Source organism: Siniperca chuatsi, linkage group LG17 (assembly GCF_020085105.1).
Source record: "Siniperca chuatsi isolate FFG_IHB_CAS linkage group LG17, ASM2008510v1, whole genome shotgun sequence".
Taxonomy (NCBI): Eukaryota; Metazoa; Chordata; class Actinopteri; order Centrarchiformes; family Sinipercidae; genus Siniperca; species Siniperca chuatsi.
Window position 1 is genome coordinate 6,807,263 of NC_058058.1, and position 25,634 is coordinate 6,832,896.

The window sequence follows — 25,634 nt, forward strand, 5'->3', positions numbered from 1 at the left end:
TACATTGTGTCCAGTTAAAGTAGTCTGGTCAGCGGGTCAAAAGGGCAACGTGACTGAAGGATTCGAGGACGTGCAGTAGTTTCCAGCTGTTCGAGATAAACACCGGCAGTTTGATCATTAAGGTTTTACATTCTACCAGTACCACGTTTTTTTTTTCTTCTTCACTTGTCCAACATTCAAATTTCTCAAGCAAGTAAGACTTTGTGGACACATTTCCTTGTTTGTCTCTGACCAGATGGACTGAAGTTTATGAGTGTGCGGTGCATGTCGGACAGCGGCATCTCGCTCTGAGTACCGGTCAGTCAGGACAGGCGTCATCAATCTTCTTCTCCAGTGAATAGCAGATTGGCTGCCATAAACCAGGCGTGATTGCAGTGTGCTGTTCCCTGCGGAAGAGTTTTCAGGCTAAGGGAGGCATGGAAACAAAACCCCGCAGATACAAACAATGTGTGTGGGACACTGTGAACTGGGCCACATTGTAGGATGGTGTACTGTACATGTTTGCACCAGTATAGCACAGGAATGATTCATTTATTTATTATTCTTGTCAATCAAAGTAATCATGTAACCATTTCTGAAGCATTAGACAACAAGTTTCATATGGATGAATAAAATTTGAGAATAACAAAAGAAAAAAAACATTATGTACACTTGAAGTTCTCCCTGAACCAGGCCTGTAGCCACGATTTAGGCATGGCCAGACTAATCTGTTCAAGAGCCCTGGGGTAAAAATGCTGTAGGGCCCCTGTTGAAATTGCCCACAGGATTGTTAGGTGTAAATTAGTTTGTGGTAATTTGATTAAACACAACCTTTGTTTAAAATTAAGGTTTTATAACTAGAATTTGACACAAGGTCACAACATCAGGAGTTTTTGGGGCCCCTGGAGATTTGAGGTCCAGACAGTTGCTCACTATGCCCAGTCGGTAATCCAGCCTTTGATTTAGGACTGAGATCATGTCCTCTGTATTTTTTCTGGTTTTTAGAAACCATGGGGGAGTTTACATTCTACAATTAAAAACTAACCCTTGGTGAATATTTTATAGGTTGTTTTCAGTTCTGATTTTTTAGACTATTTGTATATTTAAATACTAAAAAATCCTTTAAAAAATCCAACAAAAATTTAAGGATTCAGCATTTCCTAGACTTTAAATCTAAATGCTTTCGATCTTAATATTGGGAAATAAAAGTTACAGACAATATAACTGAACATTTAACAGAATAAGTAGAATATGAAAAATGTGTATTCTTTATATTTAATATTTCATGCAAAAAAGGATGCAATGTGCTTCACAAAAGATAAAAAAACAACAACATAAAGACAGATGCAAGAAATAACATTAAAAACAAAGCAGAAAGGCTTTCTTTAAACAGACAAATAAAAGAGATAAACAAAAAACATTAACTGAAAAAATAAATAACAAGGTTTTGGCCCTGCTCTGAACATTAACTCTGAACGAAGCAAAGTAAAAGTCTAAATCAGAAAAGACTGATGTCTAATCGGTGGTAAACAGAGTGTACTCCACACCACCAATGCCTAATAGACCTTTTCCACAGCAGACATTTTGACTTGTCATTGCAGGAAAAGCACAGGTGTAACTGATAACATAACGATGGCTCAGTTCCAAGTGCCCCAGTAAGCAACGCCAGTGAGCCAGCAATGCACAATTCCAGAGCCCTGAAACCTGCACACTAAAATGAAACACCATGTCAAAATGTCTGCCGTGCAAAAAGTCTAGTAAAAAGGTGGAAAAGTCTTTAAAAAGCAGTTTAATCCATTGCACAAAAACAATGAGCTGATGTCATTTGTTACTGGGTAAAGTCATTGACATCCAGTCAAAATGCCTCCAGCGAGCAGAGTGAACCAGAAAACTGTCAAGTCAAATGGACTGAGAGCAGCTGGCAGAGCTGTGTAGACTTCAGTTTAGACTTCAGGTTGTATCTCAGTGAACAAGTAAGACTTCCAGGTTCCAGTCCAGAAATGTAAGATCGAGCAGATGTGGTCGCTGCCTCAGTCCATATGGCTGGCTTTAACAGTTCTGTCAAGTGTTGTGTGGACTCAAAAGCAGAACAAATTTTCAGGTTCCCCAGAAGATTAATCCCAATAAGTTCAGTGATCCCTGATTTTTTATCTAGCTCCGCCAGCAGGTCAAAAATGTAATTACTACCGCAGCTGTACTTTGTGTTATTGCAAGGGCAGATTAGCAAGTGTTAGCATGTTAACATGCTAAACTAAGATGGTGACCATGGTAAAAATGATACCTGATAAATATTAGCGTGTGTGTAGCCATGTGTGTGTATGTTTTATCACTATATGCTTCTATTAAAAGACGAAAAAGGCAAATTTCTACTCATCAAATTCCATTTTATGAGATTTTTATGAATGAAAATAGCCGCCCATGCTAACTAACTATTGCTCATTTACAATGTATTGTTGATCAGTGGGCACTGTCTCCTATGATTAAAATAAACCTCAGCAGCTGGCTCCTTCTATATGAAAACCAAACATAAACATTATGAACACATCACTCTGTGTCAGTGTTCGGCACTGTAACATTAACATATGCAAAGGAAAAACTACATTTGGCACAGACAGCACATCAGGCCAGGTGAGGGCTCACTGTGGGTATGAGTCATCTCTGTTGTCATGGTTACACAGCATCGTCATTTGTTTGCGCGCCCCGGGCGAGGTCATTAATTACAGAGTCAATCTGGGAAAGCCTTAACAAATCATGTACGTAAATGTGAATGCAGACGTTTGTGCCAACAGAGTTCTCATTCATGCAGGGGACGAATATTTCACCTCAGCTCCAACGAAGGAGCGAAATGGAGGAAGAGGAGCAGGACAAAGAAGAGGAGGTGTATGGAAGGAAAGAAAGGCAGCAAGGATTTGAGTCTTACAAGTAACTGTATAACTAATTGTAAAATTAAATACAGTTCAATTTCACTGAAATGTTTAACTTTGAAAACAATCTATCTGAATTTATCTTGTTTCAAATTTCCAGTAGGCAGTTTCAAGTCTTAAAATTTAGGCTTCACATATTCAGATGGAAAATTCAAGTGTCCAATATTCAAACAAGACTAAGAGTCTACAGCCATGCAAGCAGCTCTGTGAGGCTGTACTAGCTAAATGCTAACATCAGCATGCTAACATGCTCATAACAACAATGCTAACATGCTGATGCTAAGCAGGTATAATGTTTATCTTGTTCACCATCTTACTCAAGCATGTTAGCATGCTAACATGTGCTAATTAGCAGTAAACACAAAGTACATCTGAGACTGATGTTTTGCAGGTTTTGGTCATAAACCAAAGAAATGGACAAATTAAATTGTGTCCTTTTGATGGAACGAGATGAAAAGTTATTACAATTTATCCTGAGGCCGCTAGCATGGGGATAAAAAACTATATAGGTGCTCAAATTTAGTTGGTGAAATTCAGACACCAAAATTCAAGCTGAAAAAACTTGAACACCTAACAAGGATAAGCAATCGAGTCTGAATGTAATCGATCGACATCTGTAGAATTGATCAGACCTCCGTCCTATCAGGTGACACTTAAATTTTCTTTCTGAATTTGTAAACCTGAAAATGAAAATCTGGTTTTTGAAACTAACTGCTAAACTTGACATTACTTTCTGGGTAAGAGAATATAAACCACATCAATTCAGAGACATATCTTTATTTTATTTTAATATTATTTTAGGTGTGTGTGTGTGTTTTGGGGGTGGGGGTGGGGGGTTGATGGGTGGGAGATACTATGTTATAATTTTTTAACTTAACTTTAACTAACTTTCTGACAGTGTCACAATTCTGTTTATCAATAGTTTTAATAAAGATAATGAAAAAAAGGTATTCAGTAGAGCTGCAACTAACGATTATTTTCATTATTGATTAATCTGCCGATTATTTTCTTAAAAAAATATTATTATATATGATAAAAACAAGCAGCAAATATTTGGCATTTTAGCTTGAAATGATTATTAAAATAGTTGTTTAATTAATTAATTAATTAATTAATTAATTGATAAATTCACTAATTGTTGAAGCTCTAGTATTCAGTTACCAGCGGTGGAAAGTAACTAAGCACATTTACTCAAGTACTGTACTTAATTACAATTTTGAGGTACTTGTACTTTACTTGAGTTTTTCCATTTTATGCTACTTTACACTTAATATTAATGCATCAACAATTATACTTCAATAAACAATATATATTATTCTGAAATTTACTTTTTGTACTTGAAGTATATTTTGATGCTAATACTTTTGTACTTTTACTTAAGTGCAATTTAAAATGCATGGCTTTTACTTGTAACAGAGTATTGCCACACTGTGGTATTGCTAATTTTACTGAAGTAAAAGATCTGAGTACTTCTTCCACCACTGTCAGTTACTCATAATATGACAATTATTATGGCCTTTCTTTGCTTCCACAGTCGTGATCAGTTTATTCTTGATCACATGATCTCCACAGTTCATAGCGTGTGTGTTTTTTTTCAGATTGAATGTGTTCACTGCAAGATTGATAGCATGGCATGGTAGGTGATGGTGAGTGAGCTCGGCTAGCTTAGAGTCGAGGAATTGTGTCTGTGTGTGTGTGTGTGTGTGTGTGTGTGTGTGTGTGTGTCCGGTCAGCCGCTCCATGTCACCAGCTTAACCCCTGGATTCTCCACATTCCAGCCCAAAGTCAGCCACAAGTCTCGCCGCTGGTCCGTTTAAGGTGATTGACGTTATTTGCTACCATTAGGCACTACTATGTAATTGACCTTTGACCCCTCACAAGCGACCTGTTGAAACAGCTTTAAACCAGATCGTCTAATCTCCATGGGAAAAGCCCTCAATCTAGATTTAGGGCTCTAAAAGCAATCAACACCTAAAGGTGAAAGAGGGGAGCCGGGGTCACTGCCACCAGATCGCTCTGATCCAGTCGGAGGGCGATGATGATCATTTTGTTCAGACTCACCGAGCCGCACAAACACACTTTATCAGAAAAACAACTCAGGGCTTCACTCCCATAATACTCCATGTCCTTTTTTTGGATTTAAATATCATAGTCATTACTGTCAAAGTGTGATCAAGGATTAAAGTTGCACACTTTCTATTTGAAAGTACCATAATTTACTCTGTATGAAAAAATGTGTCATGTTTTCAGATGTTTGGTGTCTTATTTTGTCAGAAATAACAAGTTAAGTTCCTTTGCCATTTATAAATTGTAACAACTTTTAAAATTAAGTATATACAACCAAATTTTAAGTAAACTTCACAAGTAAAGATAACTTTACTTACCTTTTTCAAGGCAATTGGTCTCCCAGATTGTTTAGAATAAGATGAACTTGTCTGATTTTACAATGAAAGGTGAACAAAGCAAAAACAAAAAAAATCTAAATACAAGTCCATCGATCATTCCTAAATTCCTTTATAGGTATTTGAATACAGAGACTAACAACGACTAAATCTAAGTTATTAACATTTTCTGATGCTGTTAAAGGTTCGGTTTACAGAGCATCTGTTTAAAAAAATTTTTTGGTCAATTTTTGTAAAATAAAACAGAAAATTGCTGTTCTGGCGGTATTTTCAGAATCCTCAAAGACTCTTTTAAACACGTGGATGAAAAAACATTATGTCTGTTGTTAAAAAATTGGGCAAAGATTGGGCCTCTAATCAAATTTTTGGGCCTCTTTTCTAATTTTCATAATCGAAAACGACAACTCTTGTTTGTAAAAAAGTTTCATTCTTCATGGTGGCACAGTAACAAGAATATTTCAAAACACCTCGACACGTTGCATTTTTGGCTGCAGAGCCTCAGCGTGTGACTCCAGGCCACTTCTAAAATCCACTTTGGTCAAGTTTTTACGAGTGGATGTGATACAATCTGACAGTTTGGAGGGATTAACGAAGGTTTGACAACAAGACATTGTGTCCAATGATATTGATCAAAGTTCACTTTAATCCTGTTAATTAAAGAAAAAAATAACAAATCCACGACTTAAAAGAGAGGCTGGATAAAAGACTTGATAAAAGATTTTGATCTTGTAATTCTCTGTTAATACGTTAGTTTCTTATTGCGTCATTTGGCCTCAGAAATGTTGGTGCTGTTGCTTCCAGCAGACCTCCAGAAATATGCATCTGATTGACAACTTTTATCAAGGCCTTTAGTAAACCTACTTTATTAGATGAATGCACACGTGGTGGGAGGTCTGTCTGACTAGTTGTTAATGCCCTTAAAAGCTGACCTCTCCCATGCCATGTGCCTCCCAAATCCAGATATGAAAACTGGCTTACAGATCAAAACATGCTTTCATCACCGCGCTCACACTGATAAAGGCTGAGAGAGAGAAAGGCTGGAAAATCATTTAACTACCGTCTGTTCAGTGAAATCACAATCACAGTGAGAACTGTGCCGACTACAGTAACTCATGTAGAGTAGCTGGACAGTAAACCCTCATTAAGTTTGATCATGACTGTTTTTTAACAGGGCAGATTGTTATTCATCACACATGGAGGAAATAAATGGCTACAATGTGCATATGAAAGAAATAAGTCAATAAACTGTTGTCACATCTAATTGATAAGAATTTGAAGAAGTCTTGATTACAGGAACATACGATACTTTACAACTTTATTATCAATTTACAGTGAAATTCATTTGGGCATAGATTGAACATATAGTTAAACATATGACACTTTTTGTAGACGTACAAAACAATCAAACAATCATCAAACATCAAACAATCATGACAATTATACATATCACGTTATAGCCTTTGGATTCAGATCTCAGTCAGCAGCACACTGATTTTGGTTTAGCAACAGGAGTGGGACTGTAAATCGCCTATTGGACGGCAGAAGTTGGTATTCTCCGTTTAAAACATGCGAGGAGTCAGATACTGTTAGCAAGTTGTGAGCACATTGCAGCGTATTATTTCTTATATATATTTTTTTTAGGGTGAAAAGTATCCTCTTGTCTAATTCTGCAATATGTATTAATGTGCACTGTCCCTGTTAAATAAACCAATCAATCAATCAATCAATGAGTGAATAAGTTTACCATATGAAAGATCATATATTCAGATGGAAATGGGTGGAAGTTTCTCCACACACAGTTATACAGTATGTAGTGTCCATCACAAATGTTCAACAGTGTTTAACAAAGTCTTTGGAAAAGTTTATTCTAAGGCTGCAACTAACAATTATTTCCATTGTCAATTAATCTGGTGATAATGTTCCTGATCGTTTGTATTAATGACGTCAACGTGACGTCTTCAGACTTCTTGTCTGACCAACAGTCCAAAACCCAAAGATATTTAGTTTACACTGATATAAAACAGATAAAATCCTCAGCGAATCATCACATGTGAGAGGCTGAATCCAGAGAATGTTTGATGTTTTGATAAATTACTTAAATGATTAATCCATTATCAAAATAAGTACATTTTCTGTGAATTGACTAATTGATGAAACAACTAATGACCTCGATGTAAAAGTGTTAATAACACATGAAAAATGGGCACATTTGGAGAAAACTCAATGTAGAGGTAACACATGTACAGAAACTGTTTCAAGGAAATTTTCTACTTATTTGTAAAACAAGAACAAATCAGGGTTTCGTCCTGAATGTCACAGTAATCTTGAAAAAGTAACTAAAACCCAAAATGGCATCTTTAAAAAACAATAGGACACTCTTGACTATTAGAGATGCAGAGACCGCTTAAACCATTTAAAGCATCAAAATTTAAAAAGCATGGCCGCACACTCAAGGATTGCAAGTTGTTTTTAATTAAACCAACATTTCACCAGATAAACTGGCTTAATCAGGGTTTCTCTGATGCCATTTTAAGACACAAACTGTTTAACTGTTTAGCATTTACTTTATTGTCTTTTCTCTGCGTCAGTTTATGTACTTTATTACATTTTGAAAAAGAAAACACTGCACGATCTGAAAGTTAACGATAAAAAGGGTCCACAGTATACACAGTAAAATTCCGGGTTACAGGCGCAGGGTCTGCAAGTATTTTAAAGTTTTAAAGTTAAAAAACAATTTAATATTAAAAACAGAATTCATTCAGAATTAAATTCCACATTGATCCCCTTCTCCTACTGTAGCTCTCATCTTAAAACAAAATAAAGGATCCTGGTTGTTTTAACTCTTTCATGTGCCAGTGTTTTCATGAATTACTCTTTACTGATCAAAGATACTCACAGCTGTTACACAAGAGATAGTACAAATAAAATTATATTGTTTATAAAGTTTCATTTTAAGATCATTACAATGGAATCATCTTCCTTCAAAGTTGATCACATCAGAAAGCATCTTCATAAGTTGCCTTGAAAAGATGGTTTCTCAGTAATTTGTAGCCTGATTCACATTTTGAAGAAAAGCCTGAACATTTTTTTGAAGCTTTGACCTTTGACCCATGCACTCTTTACATGAAAGTTCTTACTGTTGCACCTATTCTATGACACATCGAGACACTTTCTTTAAATACAACAAATAAGTAAAAATGCACCAAAAACAAGAACTTTTAAAGGTGAAAATCCTCATTTAAACAGGTTTGTGCTTCTGTTCTCTTCAGCATCTGCTTGTTTTCCCATCAACACTCCCTCCACATTTACTGCTTCTTTGTTTTCACTGCTGCATTTTTCCACGTGCAGATAAAACCCAGATCCAGCAGTTTATACAAAGTACAATGCTCCTCTATTACATCCATGACATGTAAAATATTTCCTCTTGAAGTTACCACACATTTCCTCAAACTACTTAAAAGCCATAATTGGAAACAGACAGCTTGTGTACCTCCAAGTCACAGTGAAACTGAAAAATGCTTAAATCTTTATTATTTTCTTTAAATCCAGGCGAATGACGGTCTTTTTTAGTCTTTAATCAAACTGCTCTGGGAAACTTTGTAACAGAGCAATTTGGTAAATGTTGATAGGATGGATCTTTCACCCTTCAATCAAACCTCAAGCTTCAGTTTAAACCAAATGTTTGTGTATGTTTTTCTAAAGTATGCATGGGAAAGTGCCCCCGATGCCGGCTCCTAGTGAATGTTCCCTGTGAATAAATGCATGAATTTATGACTCCCTGTGTGTGTGTGTGTGTGTGTGTGGCATAGCAGCAGGGCTTTTCCGTCTTGTCAATGGAAAACATTAGTGTCATGCCCCCACAACCCCACAACCCCCCCCACCCCCACCCTCCCTCAGCCTCAACCCCCCCCTTGTTTAATTCAGTCCATCAACACTTCCTCCTTCAGCCTGTTAGTGTCACACTGCATTTCCTCTCCGGCCTCAACCAGAGCCACTCGCCACAATCGGCCTGGTTTTGGGTTTCCCTCAAACGGCAAAGGGCTTCAAAGTCAATAACTACTTTTTTGATTTTTATTGACCCAAAGACCCCTTCGGCCCAAATGCCACTCGCCCCACGTTTCTTTGAGGGGAATAAATTACAGTAAGGAGGGCAATTGTGCCGAGGTTTGAAAGTGGTGTTGTCTTGCTGATTGCACCTGCAACTCATTTAACAAGGTGTTCAAAAATGTCCAGCCATCAGCACCTCAGAGGATCCCTGAATGTCTGATTTTCAGACTGAAGAAGAGCAAGACGAAGAAAAGTTTAACTGATTAAAACTGACTTTAATTTAAAGGTATTTCTTTTCATTAATACACCTACTGACAGAGCGAGGAAGTAACTACGGACATCACTTCAGGATTCCTCTACCACACTACATTTTGGAGGGAAATATTGTAGAGTTTAAAGATTCATTCTTGTCTTTCGAAAGAGCAGTTTGGCAAAAAAAGAAAAACAAATCTTATCACAACATCCACCTACCTGTTTTTTTGCAGAACTTTTATCCACATCTTGTGGCCTTTATCAACAGACAGTTTGCTCAGTTGTCATGGAGATGGTTTAGTTGATACCACATGACCTGTATGGACATTTATGAAATATTGTACTTCTTACTCCTCTACGTTTATCTGATGGCTGCACTCACTTTACCGATTAAGATTTTACATTCAGCGTAACAAGGACTCATAAACTATTGGTTGTCTCTTGTAAAAGGCTTTCATCTCAAAAAAGGTCAACTTTTCAGGAACTCTGTAAAACAGCCTAGTTTGATGACACTGACTTTCAGACTTCATCTATAGGGTTTTAGAAAATCTAGTCAATCTGTAATTTCTTTCATTCCTTCCTCACTTCTCTCTTTTCTTCAGCTGATCTGAAAAGATGGAAATCATCAAAACTACATACAAAGTTTTCGTCGCTTTTCTTCACAATAAGTACTTTTACTTCTGATACTTGTGTGTGTGTTTTTTTTTTTACCACAAGCAAGAATAGAATTAGAATAAGTATTTTGTGATTGTACATTTTTTCACTGTTGTATTTCTACTTTCATGTCATTTTAAGGATCTGAGTATTTTTTGTGACTAAATGTACTGAGCACTGTGTAGAAGTTCTAGTTTGGACTCGGGGAGTAGTGTCGGGAAAGTGTTTGAGAGCTCTCTGTTCTGGAGGCAAGAAGTTAATGAAAATATCCTTTAGACTCACAAAAACTGCTGATGCATGAAGATTTGGACTTCAAAATAATGCAGTCTTTGAACTAGTGTATAGTGTTTATTATTGTTAGTGAGCTTTAGAGGTTCTGGTAGGTGAATTTTGTTACCTTTGGACAGAGCCAGGCTAGCTGTTTCCACATGTTTTCAGTCTTTATGCTAAGCTAAGCTAACCAACTGCTGGCTGTAGCTTCATATTTTCTGCACAGACATGAGAGTGGTATCAAACTTCTCATCTAACGCTCCACCAGAAAGCGAATGAGCGTATTTCCCAGAATGTCAAACTTTTGCTTTAAGAGAATCTTGGGAAATGAAGGCCTTTGTCCTGTAATTACCACTTGTGGCCACAGTGGCCTCTGTTTGGCAAAAGTTATGAAGTCTAGCTTTAACTGACTCAAAAAAATAATTGAAATATGGGCAGAACGTGAGATTTGGTGATGCATCAAATTAAATCATCATGGCATTAGATAGTTCGCCTCTTTGGAGTTTTACTGCAGAAGGAGGATCTTAAAAATAAGAGTGTGCTTCAGTGTGTCTCCCTGCGGAGGGAAAGGTGGAGAAAGAACAGACAATCTGTAGGTAATCAACCAACCAATGACTGCCTGTGATCTTTTTGGGGAAATCGACTCACTAATGGCTTGCCTTGTGTCCTGTGTCATTTCCTTTTGATGTGATCGGCCAGTGATGATCAGTGATCTGGCTGCGTGTAGTAAAGAGCTCTCAGCAGGCACTTTTAATTACCGGGGAGACTGATTTTGGCCGCGGAGCCCACCTCGTCTGGTTTTTATTTCCAACTGCAGACTGACTGTAAAACAACACTACCAGCGCTGTCACCCAAAACCAAAGCTGCTCATGTACAAAAGCAGCCCGGGCCCTGATTATCATTCTGTGTCAGGCATGTGAGCGACAGTTGCTCTGTTTTTACTTACAACCCCCTCCCTTCCTCCTCCTCCTCCTCGTATCTTTCTGCACACATAAGAACTGATGTCAAGTGCACACGCTACATGCTATATCTCAGACAAATCAGAGCCAGGTGCGTCCGTACGAGAGAGTTCATATTAGAGAGATATTGCAAACATCTGCATGTTCTGCGTGTCCTCATCATTTAGATCCCCGTGTGACAGTAAAAGGCTGCGGAGAGGAGAAGAGAGGAACACCCGCTAAAAAGTAACTCTGCCCGGTTTGTTCTGCTGCCAAAAGGTCTGACTGATGGGGCTCTGCTGCAGGAACAGGGGGCTGACACACACACACACACACACACACGTCCTTGTACTTCTATCTTTGTGAGGACCGTCATTGATATAATACATTCCCTAGCCCCTTACCCTAACCTTAACCATCATGACTAAATGCCTAACCCTAACCATAACCTAATTCTAACCAAACCCTTAAAACCAAGTCTTAATCTTCAAACATCCCTTTGAAGTTGTGAGGACCGGCCAAAATGTCCTCACTTTCCAAAAATGTCCTCACTCTGTGAAACGTGTTTCAGTCCTCACTATGTAGCAAGTACAGGTACACACACAATATTTCGCTGCCCCTATGTGTGTCTCCCCTTCCTCTCACTTTCTTTCTCCCCCCTTTCTCTCAAATTCATTTTCAAATTTTCACCATTGGCATTACCCTCATTAACAACAAATAAAAGATCAGTTTATTCCTTATGGTGACTCAGCCTGTGAAAACAGTTGTACTATGTCTTCTTGGTCATAAGACTTAGGTGTTTCCCCAGGGGGTGAGGGATGCTATTGGTTTCATTATGGGAAATGTAGGATCACTCTCATTACTCTCTGGACAAGTTTTTCTTTTGTCTGTCTTTCACTTACTTGTCTTTCTGTATCCTTCATGTTATCTCAGTTCACTTCCCCTCTTCTGCTGGCTCTTGTCCTCTTAGTGTATCAGAGAAGGAGTGGTATCAGGACTTTTCCAGTATCTATAAAACTTTACCATTATGAGGTGTTGTGGATGTGATGTAAGTCTTTAAGATGTTGAAAAAATGTGGATCTTTCCCTGCTGCCCGCTCATGAAACCTCCACCCGAGGCCACAATATGTAAGAGACCAGAAGGATCAAATATGAGAACGAAACCAAAGGATCTTGTTTAAAGTGCAGAAACATAACATGTGTATCCAAAGTACATGTGCTCAGATGGAGACGGGGAGAGAGAGAGGGTACAGTGAGGGAAATAAGAGACAGAAAAGGACAGATATGAGACTTCAGCACAACATGACAACTCTGCACAATCTGAAACCCACTGACAAAAATGTAGGAAACTTTACAGTGACAAAATGACCAGTTACATCACCAGAAAGTATTTAATAATTTAAGGGAGTCCACATCCCGGTTCAGAGGAGGGACAGGCAGGATGACGGCCCACATGGCTTTTAACTGAAGATTCATTTAACAAAATGGAAAAATTCACAAAATGTGAATCAGTAACATCATTGGTGTGCAATGCATGGATGAGAGGGAAATGTTGTGTAATGTGCAAAATAAATAAACTACAACTCTAAAACCAAACGCAAAGGAAGAGACTGATTGATTCAAACCTGCTCATATAGCTGAGGAGCAGCCAGCACAGGTGTCAGTCATCCTGCTGATGGCGGGGGAGGTTTGGGTTGTAGTTTCTACTGATTGAGGTGAAAAAGTGTCACCATTCAAGTCCAAACTGCACACTATAAACTAACCGTGTTTTCAGTTCACAGTGAGATGACTCTGGAAAAATAAATACACCTACACATGCCAGCTTGCAGACTGAAATCACTTTTTTAAAGTGGTGTTGATGGACCTCATTGTCCCCATGCTGCATTACAAAACAGACATTGAAAAAATCTTCACAGCTGATACAAATTATAATAAATTATGGACAGTGGTGCAACCAGCTGCAGGGACATCTTGGAAAACACTTGTGTTTGTCAAATTTAAAATTTTGACTTTCCAGCATCACAGTTTAAATGATTTTAACAACATATGTTTAATTTCCCATACTGAAAATCTGAATATGTACATAGTGTATATATAAAGTATTAGTACACAATGTGAGGGACAGAGTGACACACTACTTAAACCAGAATCTGCATGTGTGTCGCCTACCTGTGATATGTGCTTACATAATATCGCCACAACACAGTCATGAATCCAAACCCTGAGAGGGCGTCTTTGTTCTAAGTGACATTCAAGAAGATGCTGTTTGTCAGCAGCAATGACCCAGAGAGGACACACCTGTCCTCCTTCTCCTCCATCGCTTTGCTTTCCCACTCAACTGTGTAATCCCTCTCTTCTGAGTCTGCATCACTTAGCGCACAGGCAGAAAGATCACTGAACTTCTCCAAGTACTTCCCAAGTACTTGAGTAAAAAGTAGCTTAGTAACAATAGCCCAATTGATTTATTATGGACAAAAAAAAAGAAGAAAAACCTCAACAACAATAATTTATTGTGTATGTTTCAAAATATTCACCAGTGAAATCAACAAATTACCTGTAAGATTTCAGTATTTCATGCAGTGGTGGAAGAAGTATTCAGATATTTTACTTAAGTAAAAGTAGTAGTACCACAGTGTTAAAATCCAAGTAAAAGTCTTGCATTTAAAATCTTACTTAAGTAAAAGTAGATAGGTATTAGCATCAAAATATACTTAAAGTACCTAAAGTAAAGCTACTCATTGTGCAAAATGGCTCTTTATATTTAAACTATATATTACATTACATTATTTTTATTACATAATTAGCGATGCACTGATGTGTGAGCGTCACTAGTGTTGCAGCTGGTACGGGTAAGACAAATTTTAGCAATTTTACATACTGCTGGGTAGCTTAATCTATATCAATATGCCTAATTTATTAGTTGATTTACATTTTAGATTATTAATCTGAATCTAAAAACTAACTAGTAACTAAAGCTGTCAGACAAAAAATGTAGTGGAGTAAAAATTACAATATTTGCCTCCAAAATGCAGTGGAGTCGAAGTATAAAGTAGTATAAAATGGAAGTACCAAAGTAAAGTACAAGTACCTCAAAACTGTACAAAAGTACAGCACTTAAATGTACTTAGTTACATTCCACCACTGATTTTATGAATACTAGACGTCACTGCACAGTTTTTATGTTAAATTGTTAATTTCTAAATTGTCCAAATAAAACATGGCTGACATGGAGGATTTCATACAGGAAGACTAACCTTTCAAGTAGTGTTTATTAGGCTTTCGGCTTTTTGCACCAAACCTTTAGCCCAAATTTGGACTAAGTGTGATTAGACTGTCTTCTAAATCTCAGGCTACTTTTACACTTAAACAGGTGTTTCTGTTATTTTGTCCACCCCGTTTACATCAATGAGGGCAGGCTAAATTACAAAGAGACCTCTCTGTATAATGCAATACAGTTCAACAGCACATCCTCCAAAAACAGTCTTACAGTTGAATCAACACCTCTCTAAAACAGTTTCAGCTAAAATCTGAACATTATAACTTTCATGAAGGGAGGATTTATTTCATGGCTGTTGGCATTAATTTCAACTAAGTGGACCTTATAAACTGGCAAGTGAGTGTATTATTTGCTTATTGTCCTAAATACAAATCTTAAAACGATTCCTACAAAGACAGTAAAGTAGTTAATATGTTCCACCTAAACCAGCTACAACAGTAAAATACTGCTTAAATGTTTAATGCATCACCAAGCACTGATTTAGTGATTTGTGGTTTAATTTTGTTGAATAGTCAAAGTTTTTCTGACTAGATAGCATTTCAATGACCTGCTTCCCATTGAAATGAAATCCTTTTAATGCTGTTGAAACACTGATTAGATATAATACATATCTAAAAAGCTTTTCTAGGTATCTAGACGTCTTTTGACCTGAAAAATCAGTGAAATCAAAGCCAACTGGGAATCAGGGGAAGGCAAAACTTGAAAAGAGCAAAACCGCAAAGACTACAAATAAAACGTCACTAGAGTTTACTCAACAAACAGAAGGAGTAACAAGTCACTTCCCTCGTATGTCGGTCAGTCTGCTGCCATCTGACTCCACAGAGAGGATTTCCACTCTAAAGCCTCTAACAGGCTGCATTTACCAGAGCAAACACAGAGGTCAAGATGACAAGACATCGCTTTTGCCCTCGACTAAAAGCAAGCAAGGGAGACAAGTGTTGGAAATATATCGGGTAAATACTTCAGGGGAAAGTTTTTGTTTCTTTTTGCTGCGACTGTCTGAGATTTCTTGTACACCACATGTTGTAATCTTATTTTCTGTTCATCACGAAATATCTTATTCCAGATCTCGGTCACTGTGCTCATTACTTATCCCTTCTCAGCTTTCTTTTCCTTTGACTGCACTCTGGACATGTGTGAAACATTTAACATCACAGAAAAAACACGAGTTCCTAGTTATTTCTCCCCCCTCTGATAACAACTGTTGAATCCTGCACTCGATTTACACCCGGCTTTGTTTGCCTTGCAAATATTTTTCTCTATCTCACAGCAAATCTGCCACAAAGAGACACAGTGCAGAAACGCCTCCGTACGCCACTATAGAGACGATACATTCCAGTCTTTTGTCCTCCGCTGGCTGGTCAGAGCAGCTGCCCCTTTTTTATATCTCACCTTGTTGTTTTGGGGAGTGACAGCGAGGCCCTCAAAGAGCATCACACACATTCCTTCCCCTCGCTCTCCTCCCTCCCCTCTTGATTGCCGCCCTTTTCTAAGGGGACGTGTACATTGTTTAATGTCCACAGCCTCTGGAGACAATGACCCACTTGACCTTTGACCCCAGTGAGGAAAAGGCAGGCTTAATCTGATGTTGAGATCCTCCACAGCCATTGTCTGAGGGCTAGGGGACCCAATGTGGTTCTAGACTAAAGGGAGGGAAGGTCAGTCACTACATCTGCCCATCTTGTTTGTCACATGCTGGTCCAATCCCAGCCCACCCAGAGAAGTTGGTGCTCTTTCCACTTGTCTGCTGACCCTGTTTTCAACCCTGCAAACTGTCACTCACCCCGCTCGTCCCTTCAACACCAGAGAGGAAAACTGATGAGTCTATAAGTTCCAGACCACTTGTATATATTGATCAATAGCAGGTACACAGTAATTGATTCTTTCCACCCCTTAAAGGATAAGTTCGTCATTTTGGGAAATGCGCCAAATACTTTAAAACAATAAGTTATGATTTTTTGGCGAATAGCCTACGTGTTGGTCTGTTTTTTCAGCTGGGAGCAGTAACTTCCTGGAGTCCTACACTTGTCATTTTTACACCTTTTGTATGAATTACAAACAAGATATAATGTGTTAATTAGTGAACTTTAGAGCTTCTGGTAGGTGGATTTTGTTACCGTTGGACAGAACCAGACTAGCTGTTTCCAGTCTTTGTGCTAAGCTAAGCTAACTGGCTGCTGGCTGTAGCTTCATGTTTAATGAGGAGATATGGGAGTGGTATCAACCTTCTCATCTAACCCTCAGCAAGAAAGTGAATAACTGTGTTTCCCAATACATCTAACAATTTCTTTAAATTAACTGTTTGTGCTGTTTCCTTTAAGGCAAAGGCGTAGACTCCAGCAATTAATCTGCACCCTCAGTAGTGAGCAGCAACACAGCCCCTGTCTTATTGTTTTTAGCTTGTTGGTTTTACCTGTTTTTATTTATTTTTGCTTATTGTTAAAACGTATTGTTTTTTCACTGCTATTATGTGTTATAACAATTTCTTTTTTATTCTGTTTTACTGATGCATGAATCTGTTTTGACATCTGTCTTTTTTTGCTATGCTGCAAGCCACATTTAAGCAGGACAATAAAGACTGAACTGAGGTCTTGATTGAGCACAGATCATATAAAAGTACAGTTCACCAAAAATCCTGACTAAAGTGACCTTAAGCCTGAAACTGTTAATGCCTGACTTGATTGATAAATAACTGGTCTGCGATTAAGACCAGGACAAGTGAAATAAAGAGTACAGTGCTTATGACAAAATACTAGCAAAAAAAAAGGTAAAATTAAGAAAAAACACCATAACTAATAGCAGTATTAGGAGTAATAAACTGCAAAAATGACCAAAAAGTATTAGTAAATTCCACACTTCAACAAGAAAATATTTCAGGTTCAAGACATTTTAATTTGCCCGTTACTCTACATATCTTACAGTTCACACAGTCTATAAGAATAGATTAATTTGGTTAAACAATTTTACTGATTATTTTACTGTGTAAAAATACATTATCATTTCATTTTCGTTGTAAAAATGTGATGCAGGCGAGCAAAGACAGGGTCCAATAAAATATAAACATTGTGTCATGACACTGAATCATCCATTCATCTTACTGACAGTCAGTATCAATCAGTATAATATATTATTTTCAGATTCCAGTAAATAATGCAAAATACAAAATATAAGAGGCTAAAAATGTGCTAATCATGTTTTAAACAACAATATAGCCTAAAAGAGAGTTCAACAAACAAAAACAATGTTTTTCCTTTGGTGAATAATTATTTTCTATTTATATATTCAACAAAAACACTGATAATAGTCCAGTATTTCACAGTCTGTGACCAGAACATAGCTGTCACGTTTCGTTACAAAAACATTACCCATATGTGTTTATTTGAACCTGAACATCCAGATGTGTGACTCATGCCGTCTGGAAGTTGTAACGGAACAAAGCAGACAATAAAAAAGAAATAACTTATTCGTAGAACATAAATTATAATTTCCGTATCAAATATTTACACATGGTACCTTTGAACATCAGTGCATTACAGACAACATTATGTATCTCCTCAACAAAAAAAAAAAAAAACGGTAAGTAAACTGGTGAGAAACCCTGTGTTGGTTTTGGTGGAAATGTACTGACGGTGGTTCGATCAAAAAAAAGGACTTCACATTCTTTCCAGCACTCAAGGACGTTCCCTGAGTCATAGGCCATGTCAAGTGCTGAAAATCTGCTTTTTAATCCTGGCAGAGAGGTCGCGCAAGACGTCCATTATGGGAGTAAAAAAATGTTTACCGGAAGTTGATCATTCAGTTTTTCTAAAGTAGTAAAAGAAAGGCCATAAAAGTGTAATCAATCAGTTTGGTCAAGATATCAAAGGTCCTAAATGAAAACAGACTGACTATTTTTAAACATTAGAACCTTGTAATGAACATAAAGTTATCAAGGACAATTACATTGTTGGACTGCCAGACTGCTTTGATGGAACGGAGACTTCATATTTTTAAGTTGTTTACTCTTTTGCAGTGTACCTGGATTGTTTTTACTACAGGGCGTTCTTTTGGAAATTACCTCAATGACCAGAAAAGGTCTAATTAAAGATCACATATATTAAATGTTCATATTAATGTAACTTTTCATAGTACTAGCAGTCTAAGTTTAACAAAGTGCTAGTGTCCAACGGGCCAAACAGTGGGTGGTAAAAGGATAAAAAAGTGGCACCAATTGTTTTATTTTTGCACTGCCAATAATTTTGTACGAGCAGATTCATTTTCCTTAAATGGGAGATATTCAGTGTGTCTCTTTAAAAGGAATAAGTCAACATTTTTGGAACTTATTCACTTTCTTGCCGTGTTAGATGAGAAAACTAATACCACTCTCGTGTCTGTACAGTAAATATGAAGCTACACTCAAGAGACAATTAGCGACTGTGGCTTAGTGGTAGAGCAGGTTGTCCACCAATTGGAATGGGGGCAGTTCGATCCTGGCTTCCTCCAGTCGAAGAGTTAGATTTTTTGAACTGTGTGTGAATGGGGATATGTAGTGTGAAGCGCTTTGAGTAGTCAAGTAGATTTAAAAGTACAGTCCATTTACAACAGGAAACAGCTAGCCTGGCTCTATCTAAACGTAATTAATACAAAAACCGAAGCGTAAAAACGATTAGCTGTTTCTGGTCTTTATGCTAAGCTAAGCTAACCGGCTGCTGCAGCGCCATTACCGTACAAACAGGGGAGTGATATCGATCTTCTCATCTCACTTTCTGCAAGAAAGTGAATAAGCACATCTGCCAAAATCAGATAGAGATAGAGTTTTCAATCTTATCATTCATGAATATGCAGTCACTGTAGTGCTGAAGTGGCCAGATAGGTTTCGTCAAGGCAGGAACATACAGAAAAAAACAAGCAAACAAATGTTTGAGGTATTAAATATGACCTTGTTGGGTGCATGGTTAGGAAATGCATCACCATGTTTTTTTTAGTCTCCACCTTGCCAAACAAATCAGGCAAGTCTTCTTTATTTCAGGTGCAGCCTTCCCACCACACAGACTGTAATGCTGTTCGATTCCCACTAACCAGAAAGCCTGACGAACAAGAAGGAGGTCAGTGAAAAGCACTACACCTGCCAGATCTACTACCTACAGCCACAAGACTCAACCACCATGTCCTCGTACTGTTTGTAGACCACATTGTTTCCTGAGTCGATGTAGAGGATGCTGATGGGGCTGAGTTTGGACGGGGCGCAGCAGCTGGGCGGCATGTTGCTGGGGTTCATTGAATTCATCAGAGTCTGGATGATGGCGTGGTTGGTGGGCTCCAGGTGAGAGCGCAGGGGGAAGTCACACACCCCCTCGCAGTGGTACGCTTCATAATCCAGCGGGGCGATGATCCAGTCGTCCCAGCCCAGATCTCTGAAGTTGACGTGCAGCGGCTTCTTGCTGCACCTGGATTTGGACTTCTTGCCGTGTCTCTTCCCGTGGCGGGTTTTGGATGCAGCCGTCCTCCTTCTCCTGCTGGCTTTGATGCCAGGGCCCCTCTCTTTGGCCTTCCTCTCTAGACCCAGCAAGGCTCTCCCCTCTCTCCTCTCACTAAAGAGGGTCTGCCTCTTCTTAGACCGGGTGAAGACCACTAAGATGGCTTTCTTCTGTTGAGGCCTGCCGTGCCTATGCAAGCCCAGAAGGTGCAGGTCCAGCTCCCTCTCTGGGTTGTCCAGCATGGCCCTGAGCTCCAGGCAGAAGTGCTTCCTCTGGCTAAGGTGCTGCTGCTCTTTGAATATTTCCCACACGTCCAACACCTCCCACTTCGGCCTTTGGGAATCCTGCAAGTCCAGCGTTTTGGAGTCGAGCAGCTGCCGGTCGTGGCAGGAGAGGAGCTGGATGTCGACGGGCTCTGTTTCCGATATCCTGAAATTCCCAGACACTTTGGTGTATATCCTGAGCTCGGCTCCCAGCACCTCCGCTTTTTTGGAGAGGGTTGAGATGTCGAACAGATACTGCTGTCTCCTCAGAGGGGAGAGTGGGAGGTCATCTGTGGAAAGCATTAAAACAGCAGGGTCAGATGCATTCTCACGGAGATGATGTGCATACCACAGAGATGTGGAATCTGACAGGAAAAATCCCACTATTGTCTGCACTGAATTAATCTGGGAGACAAGGTCATGAGTCATGGGTGTTCAATCAATCCTACCTGCATGCACACACACACACATTTACAGTAAAGCTCCACATACCTTGTCCATTGTCCACAAAACTTGCAATAGTGTTTGCAGCTTTTGAAGACCGAAAAAAACTTGCGTTGAGTCCCAGTCTCTCCGCCGTGGAGAAGGTCTTGTAAATAGACAGCATGTAGTCATGAGGCTCAATCAAGTCTTTCGATGTTGCTTTATTGTTTCTGTCGATAGATGGCGGCGAGTAAAACTCCTTGAAATATTTAGAAGCTTCTTGTCCATCAAAAATCCTCGCCACTTTGCTGCTCTTCGGGGCAGGTGGAGGGAAAATAGCAAGAGTCTGAAAACAGGGGATTTCGCAAACAAACACAAGAGCCCCGCAGAGAAAAGTGAAGTGATGGAAATCCATCCTCTGGTCTCGTCCTGGTATCAGAGCCGGAGCCTGAGCTGTGGCCGGGGGACCACGGGCAAAGCCGGAGCTGAACTCTGCATCCACTCTGCAGCAAGTGGCTGCTCCGCAAAGTGCGCACAGCCCAGGAGGACAGGCGGTGCAAAGTTAAAAAGGGGGCGAGAACACGCCCACATTATACTGTTACCGTTAAGGCTAAATGCAGGGCGCAAATTAAGGCTGTAAAACAAACTGTTCCTCTGTCGGACGTCACTTCGCTCCTGGGAAGGCAGATGTGCTCTGAAAAGATGCTCGTCAACTTCTCGTGCATTTCCGGATACTCACTTTTGGTTTCTAATACAAAAACCTGCTTCTACAAAACCAAAATGGCTTTTCATTTTGAGTTTTTTTTGTCTCCATGTTAGATGTTTCTCTCTGTTCAAGCAGCACTTTAAATATCACTGCAACTGGGCCTCAGTGCATCATGAATTTAGGATTTACCACGGAGTCTCCCGCCCTCTAGTGAAGCGCAAACATATCGCTCACTGGTGCAAACACAATCAGCCAATCAGCTTCCTTCAGCACCATGGACAGAGTCTTCACTCAGCGTTAGAAAATAATTGGATTAATGAAGAAAAACACTGACGCAATAAAAGATGTATTTAACCATGGAAAATAGAATTTATTGAAAAGAGAATACAGTTTTAAACAATTATCAGCAAAATGCAAACTTCACATCTTCCTTCATCTTGTTACAGATTCAAGTTAAACCCTATTGCACCTGTATTAAAATAGATTCCTGTGTGGCTCAACAAACTTGTAACCCCATCCCAATAACTTTGAAAAGAGAAAAAAGAAAAAACAGCCATGTGCATAATATATTCAAGGATTACATTTGTTTTATTTAGCAGAATTGCTTGTGCTAAGGTAAATATAAGTTGACGTATCCTTCATAAAACCCTCTTAGCTTCACAGAACTATCTAGCATATGGGGATGCCGTGTGAGCCGCAGGCCACAGCGTAGATAACGCTGACCAGACACAGACTGCCGGCAGACACAGCGGTGCCGGAGCCGAAGATGCTGTTGTCGGTGGTGGACTGTGGTTTGCTTGTAGTTGAGGTGGACGCTGGATCAGTGCCGTTGCTGTTGGTCGACGGGGTCTGGGTGGTTGCAGTGTTTCTGACGGTGAAGGCTCGTGACTCGGCACCCCACTCCTTCAGAGTGAAGACCATGGTCAGGTTCTCACCTGCAGGGAGAGGAGGAGTGATTATTGTGGTGATTCGAAACAAGGAACAAAAACCTGCAGGATTCCCGGTTGGCACCTCGGCAGTAAACTCACTTTATCTGAAATATGTTTCTATCAGTTTGTAGGATTGATTTTAAAAAGCCTGATGCAGACGTACCGCTGTTGAGAATGGACAGGTCGGTGAAGTTTGCCCAGCAGGTGCTGAACAGGATGGTTGTGTTTCCTTCCAGTCCGTCTATGCTGTTCCCACTGGAGTCCTTCAGGCTGGCTGTTACAGTGAGAGTCGTCACTCCCACAGATACACAGTTACCCTGCAGACAACACAGGTCAGCGTTTACAGGCAGCAGCTACTTCAACATAATGTCTTTTGGTGTTTGACTTTTCCATAGTTTATTTCATAACATCCTATAATACCTAATCCCATTAACTCCACTTTTATTCTAACATGTAAACTGAGTTTAATGTTGGTGTTCAAGTTAGTTTGATCAAGAATAAGATATTTATGAGGACTTGTAAATTGAGCATTTTTTGTCCAAAATGCACAAAAAAAAATCGAATTAACAACTAAACAGAAGAATCAACCACACTGCTTAATATGCTGACTTTACAAGCTGAATCAACAAAAAATAAAACAGTCAGTACTGTTCTCTGTAATCAAGATGGGGAGGACGGACTGGCTGAGGATAGAAAGTCGGGAACAGAAGACCTTTCTTTTCTGTAAAGTTTCTCTCCAAGCAACCCAGCTCGTTATCAGTCCAATAATCCAAAAGCTTCCTCAGAAAAGTAGACAAACAACCTCCAAATCAAATTTTTTTAATGATTAGTATTCTCTAGGTATTTTATGCCTTTAGCAATAGTAGAGAGATGACAGGAAATCATGGAGAGAGATTTAGCAGCAGCTGTGCAGTGAGAACGATCTGTTTGGAGATGTAACATTGCCTCACCTGCTCATCCACAGCCATGAGACTGGGCTGCTGGTGCAGAGGACCCATAAACTCCCCGGCTATCGGCTCAACCATCAGCAGCAGGTTGGACACGCTGGACACATAGCTAATTGTAGGCTCCTCCCTTGTCACTTCTGCTGTGGCCTCCTGAGATTTGACAGCAGAAACCCATCGAACCAGTGAGCACTCATGTAAAACTGACAGATTTTAGTGACGTTTTTCTAAGCAGATGTTGTTATGATTAGGTCTTGACGTTCACCTTATTCCAGCTGGGGTCAGATGATGGAGGAGGAGGTGGGATGATGCCCATCGAAGACACGTTGAAGCCGATGGACTGACTGAGGTTTCCGGAAACTGCTGCCTGACCCAGATCATCAGCAATGCTCTTCAACAATGTAAAGTCCTCATCTGAGAAGACGAAGGGAACAGATATGTTACATGTATGGCTATTAGAGGGCTGGATGTGAATTTAAAGGCCAATGTTCACATATTAGACATTAAAACAGTCTGTAAATACAATATAAGTATGACATCAGCACAGAAATTAGACTTCTTCTCACACTAACCGTTGGTACTGTTGGTGGTTTGCTGGACTGGAGGTTTCTTAATCTCCACCTCCACCTTCAGGCCTGTGGATCTCTTCCTACGCCGTGCACCTCCATCCTCCCGGATGATCTTGGTGATTCGGATCATATTTGGGGGAACTTTGAGGAACGTAGCGAGGTTCTGGATCAGGTTTTCTCCGAAGAACTCGTCCTCAGTCATGGCGGGCAGATTGAAGGAGATGAAGAGAACTGGGGCGGTTCGGATCTCCACTGGTGTGGAGCCTCTCAGCACGACCTTCAGCATCTTGTAGTCCTGGTCGAAGTAGTTGGAGCCCACAGTGGCATTCAGTTGGGGGACGTATTGACCTGGAGAGATAAAAAGAAATAAAGAACACGATTGTTGAAATAAACTTAAATTTTGCTATATCGACCGTCTGGTTTTTACCTACGTCTTCTCTATCACACATGGTTCATGCAAGACAAAAGAGCCATATTTGTTACATCTACGTTTGCAGTAAGAACTAAGAACTGTGACCCTTATTATTTGTCAGAAACCCCACAGTCAAATTGTCACTCTCTGTCAAACGATGAAATAAAAAGATCCTGCATTGTCAACATAAAAAGTTAGGCTAAAAAAGTAAAAAAAAAAGTAAAAAAACAAAACACAAACGTAAAACAAAACGCCTAAAAAACGCCTTTGGTCTGGTTTCAAAAACAGAACAAATGTCTGAAAAGTAAAATTTTCTGAATACGGTTGGAAGCAAGGACTGCATCAAAAACTTGTCAGTGCATTTGGGTGCTTGTGGTAAAGAAGGAAAAACTAATTTGTCATACTAGAAACCAACAAGTATGATTTGGATAAAAAAGTTCATCATCCAATCAGATGTGATTAATAACAATCTTTGTACAGTACAGCCATGTTGGAAATCCAGGAATTAAAACTCACTTTACAGTATCTGCTCACTTTAAGCAGCTCAGTAGTGGCTAAATGATAAAAACAGATGATATGTTGGCATGTAATGTATTTAGGTGAGGCAGTAGTACAACTACTGCTAATAGTCCAAAAAGGACAGTCATGTGAGTGAGCTATTTTTATGGTTATTTAAAGTATTTAAAGTTTTTATTATTATTATTATTATTCACATGGGTAATGGGTATTTGTCCAATTTTGAAAACAGAGCAGAAAAGGTGGCCAGATCTTATAAAATCCATCTCCAAAAGCAAACAAGCAACAGATGGCCTACTCCACATATGTGATTACACTCGCAATAAATAAAAGCAAAACCACACTCGACTTAATAAAAACAGAGTGTTTAATAGATACTGCAGGCCCTAATCGCTTGTTTTATTGCCTGAATCACATTATCTGTGTGTGTGTAAAGCATTAGCACCTGCATAGATGGGCTTCTTCAGGGTGTAGTCAGTGTTGTCAGCGTTCCAGTCAGCGTTAGTCGGAGCAACCAACTTGTTGCTAATGTACACATCCAACCGCTGCGGCTTGGAGTAGAAGACTGACACCATGATGCTCTGCACAAATCAAAAAACAAAAGATGTCTTTGTGAAATTTTAAAAAAAGGAACTGAAGTGAAGCTAAACTGATGATTTATATGTTTGACCTTT

General features: G+C 39.2%; 2 protein-coding genes across 2 annotated transcripts in view; both read right to left on the reverse strand.

Moving 5' to 3' along the window:
* Window positions 1–17,613: 17,613 nt before the first annotated feature.
* gdf6b (growth differentiation factor 6b) lies at window positions 17,614–21,636 on the reverse strand. The gene is made up of 2 exons (XM_044172432.1): window positions 20,954–21,636; window positions 17,614–20,751 (listed from the first exon to the last, which is right to left on the reverse strand). Exons 1-2 carry the CDS (start codon window positions 21,297–21,299, stop codon window positions 19,859–19,861), a joined length of 1,239 nt encoding a protein of 412 aa, XP_044028367.1. The 5' UTR covers window positions 21,300–21,636; the 3' UTR covers window positions 17,614–19,858.
* Window positions 21,637–21,935: 299 nt separating this feature from the next.
* pkhd1l1.1 (PKHD1 like 1, tandem duplicate 1) overlaps window positions 21,936–25,634 on the reverse strand; it is a 48,076-nt gene continuing 44,377 nt past the window's right edge. Inside the window, 6 exon segments of the mRNA XM_044171989.1 lie at window positions 21,936–22,525; window positions 22,683–22,836; window positions 23,470–23,616; window positions 23,729–23,877; window positions 24,036–24,380; window positions 25,406–25,541. Coding sequence (XP_044027924.1) covers window positions 22,260–22,525; window positions 22,683–22,836; window positions 23,470–23,616; window positions 23,729–23,877; window positions 24,036–24,380; window positions 25,406–25,541 — 1,197 coding nt within the window. The 3' untranslated portion in view covers window positions 21,936–22,259.

Coding starts and splice junctions, on each gene's coding strand:
- gdf6b (XM_044172432.1), bottom strand. CDS start 21,299: ATGGATTTCCATCACTTCACTTTTCTCTGCGGGGCTCTTGTGTTTGTT. Junction 20,752..20,953: donor TTTTGTGGACAATGGACAAG/GTATGTGGAGCT, acceptor TGCTTTCCACAG/ATGACCTCCCACTCTCCCCT.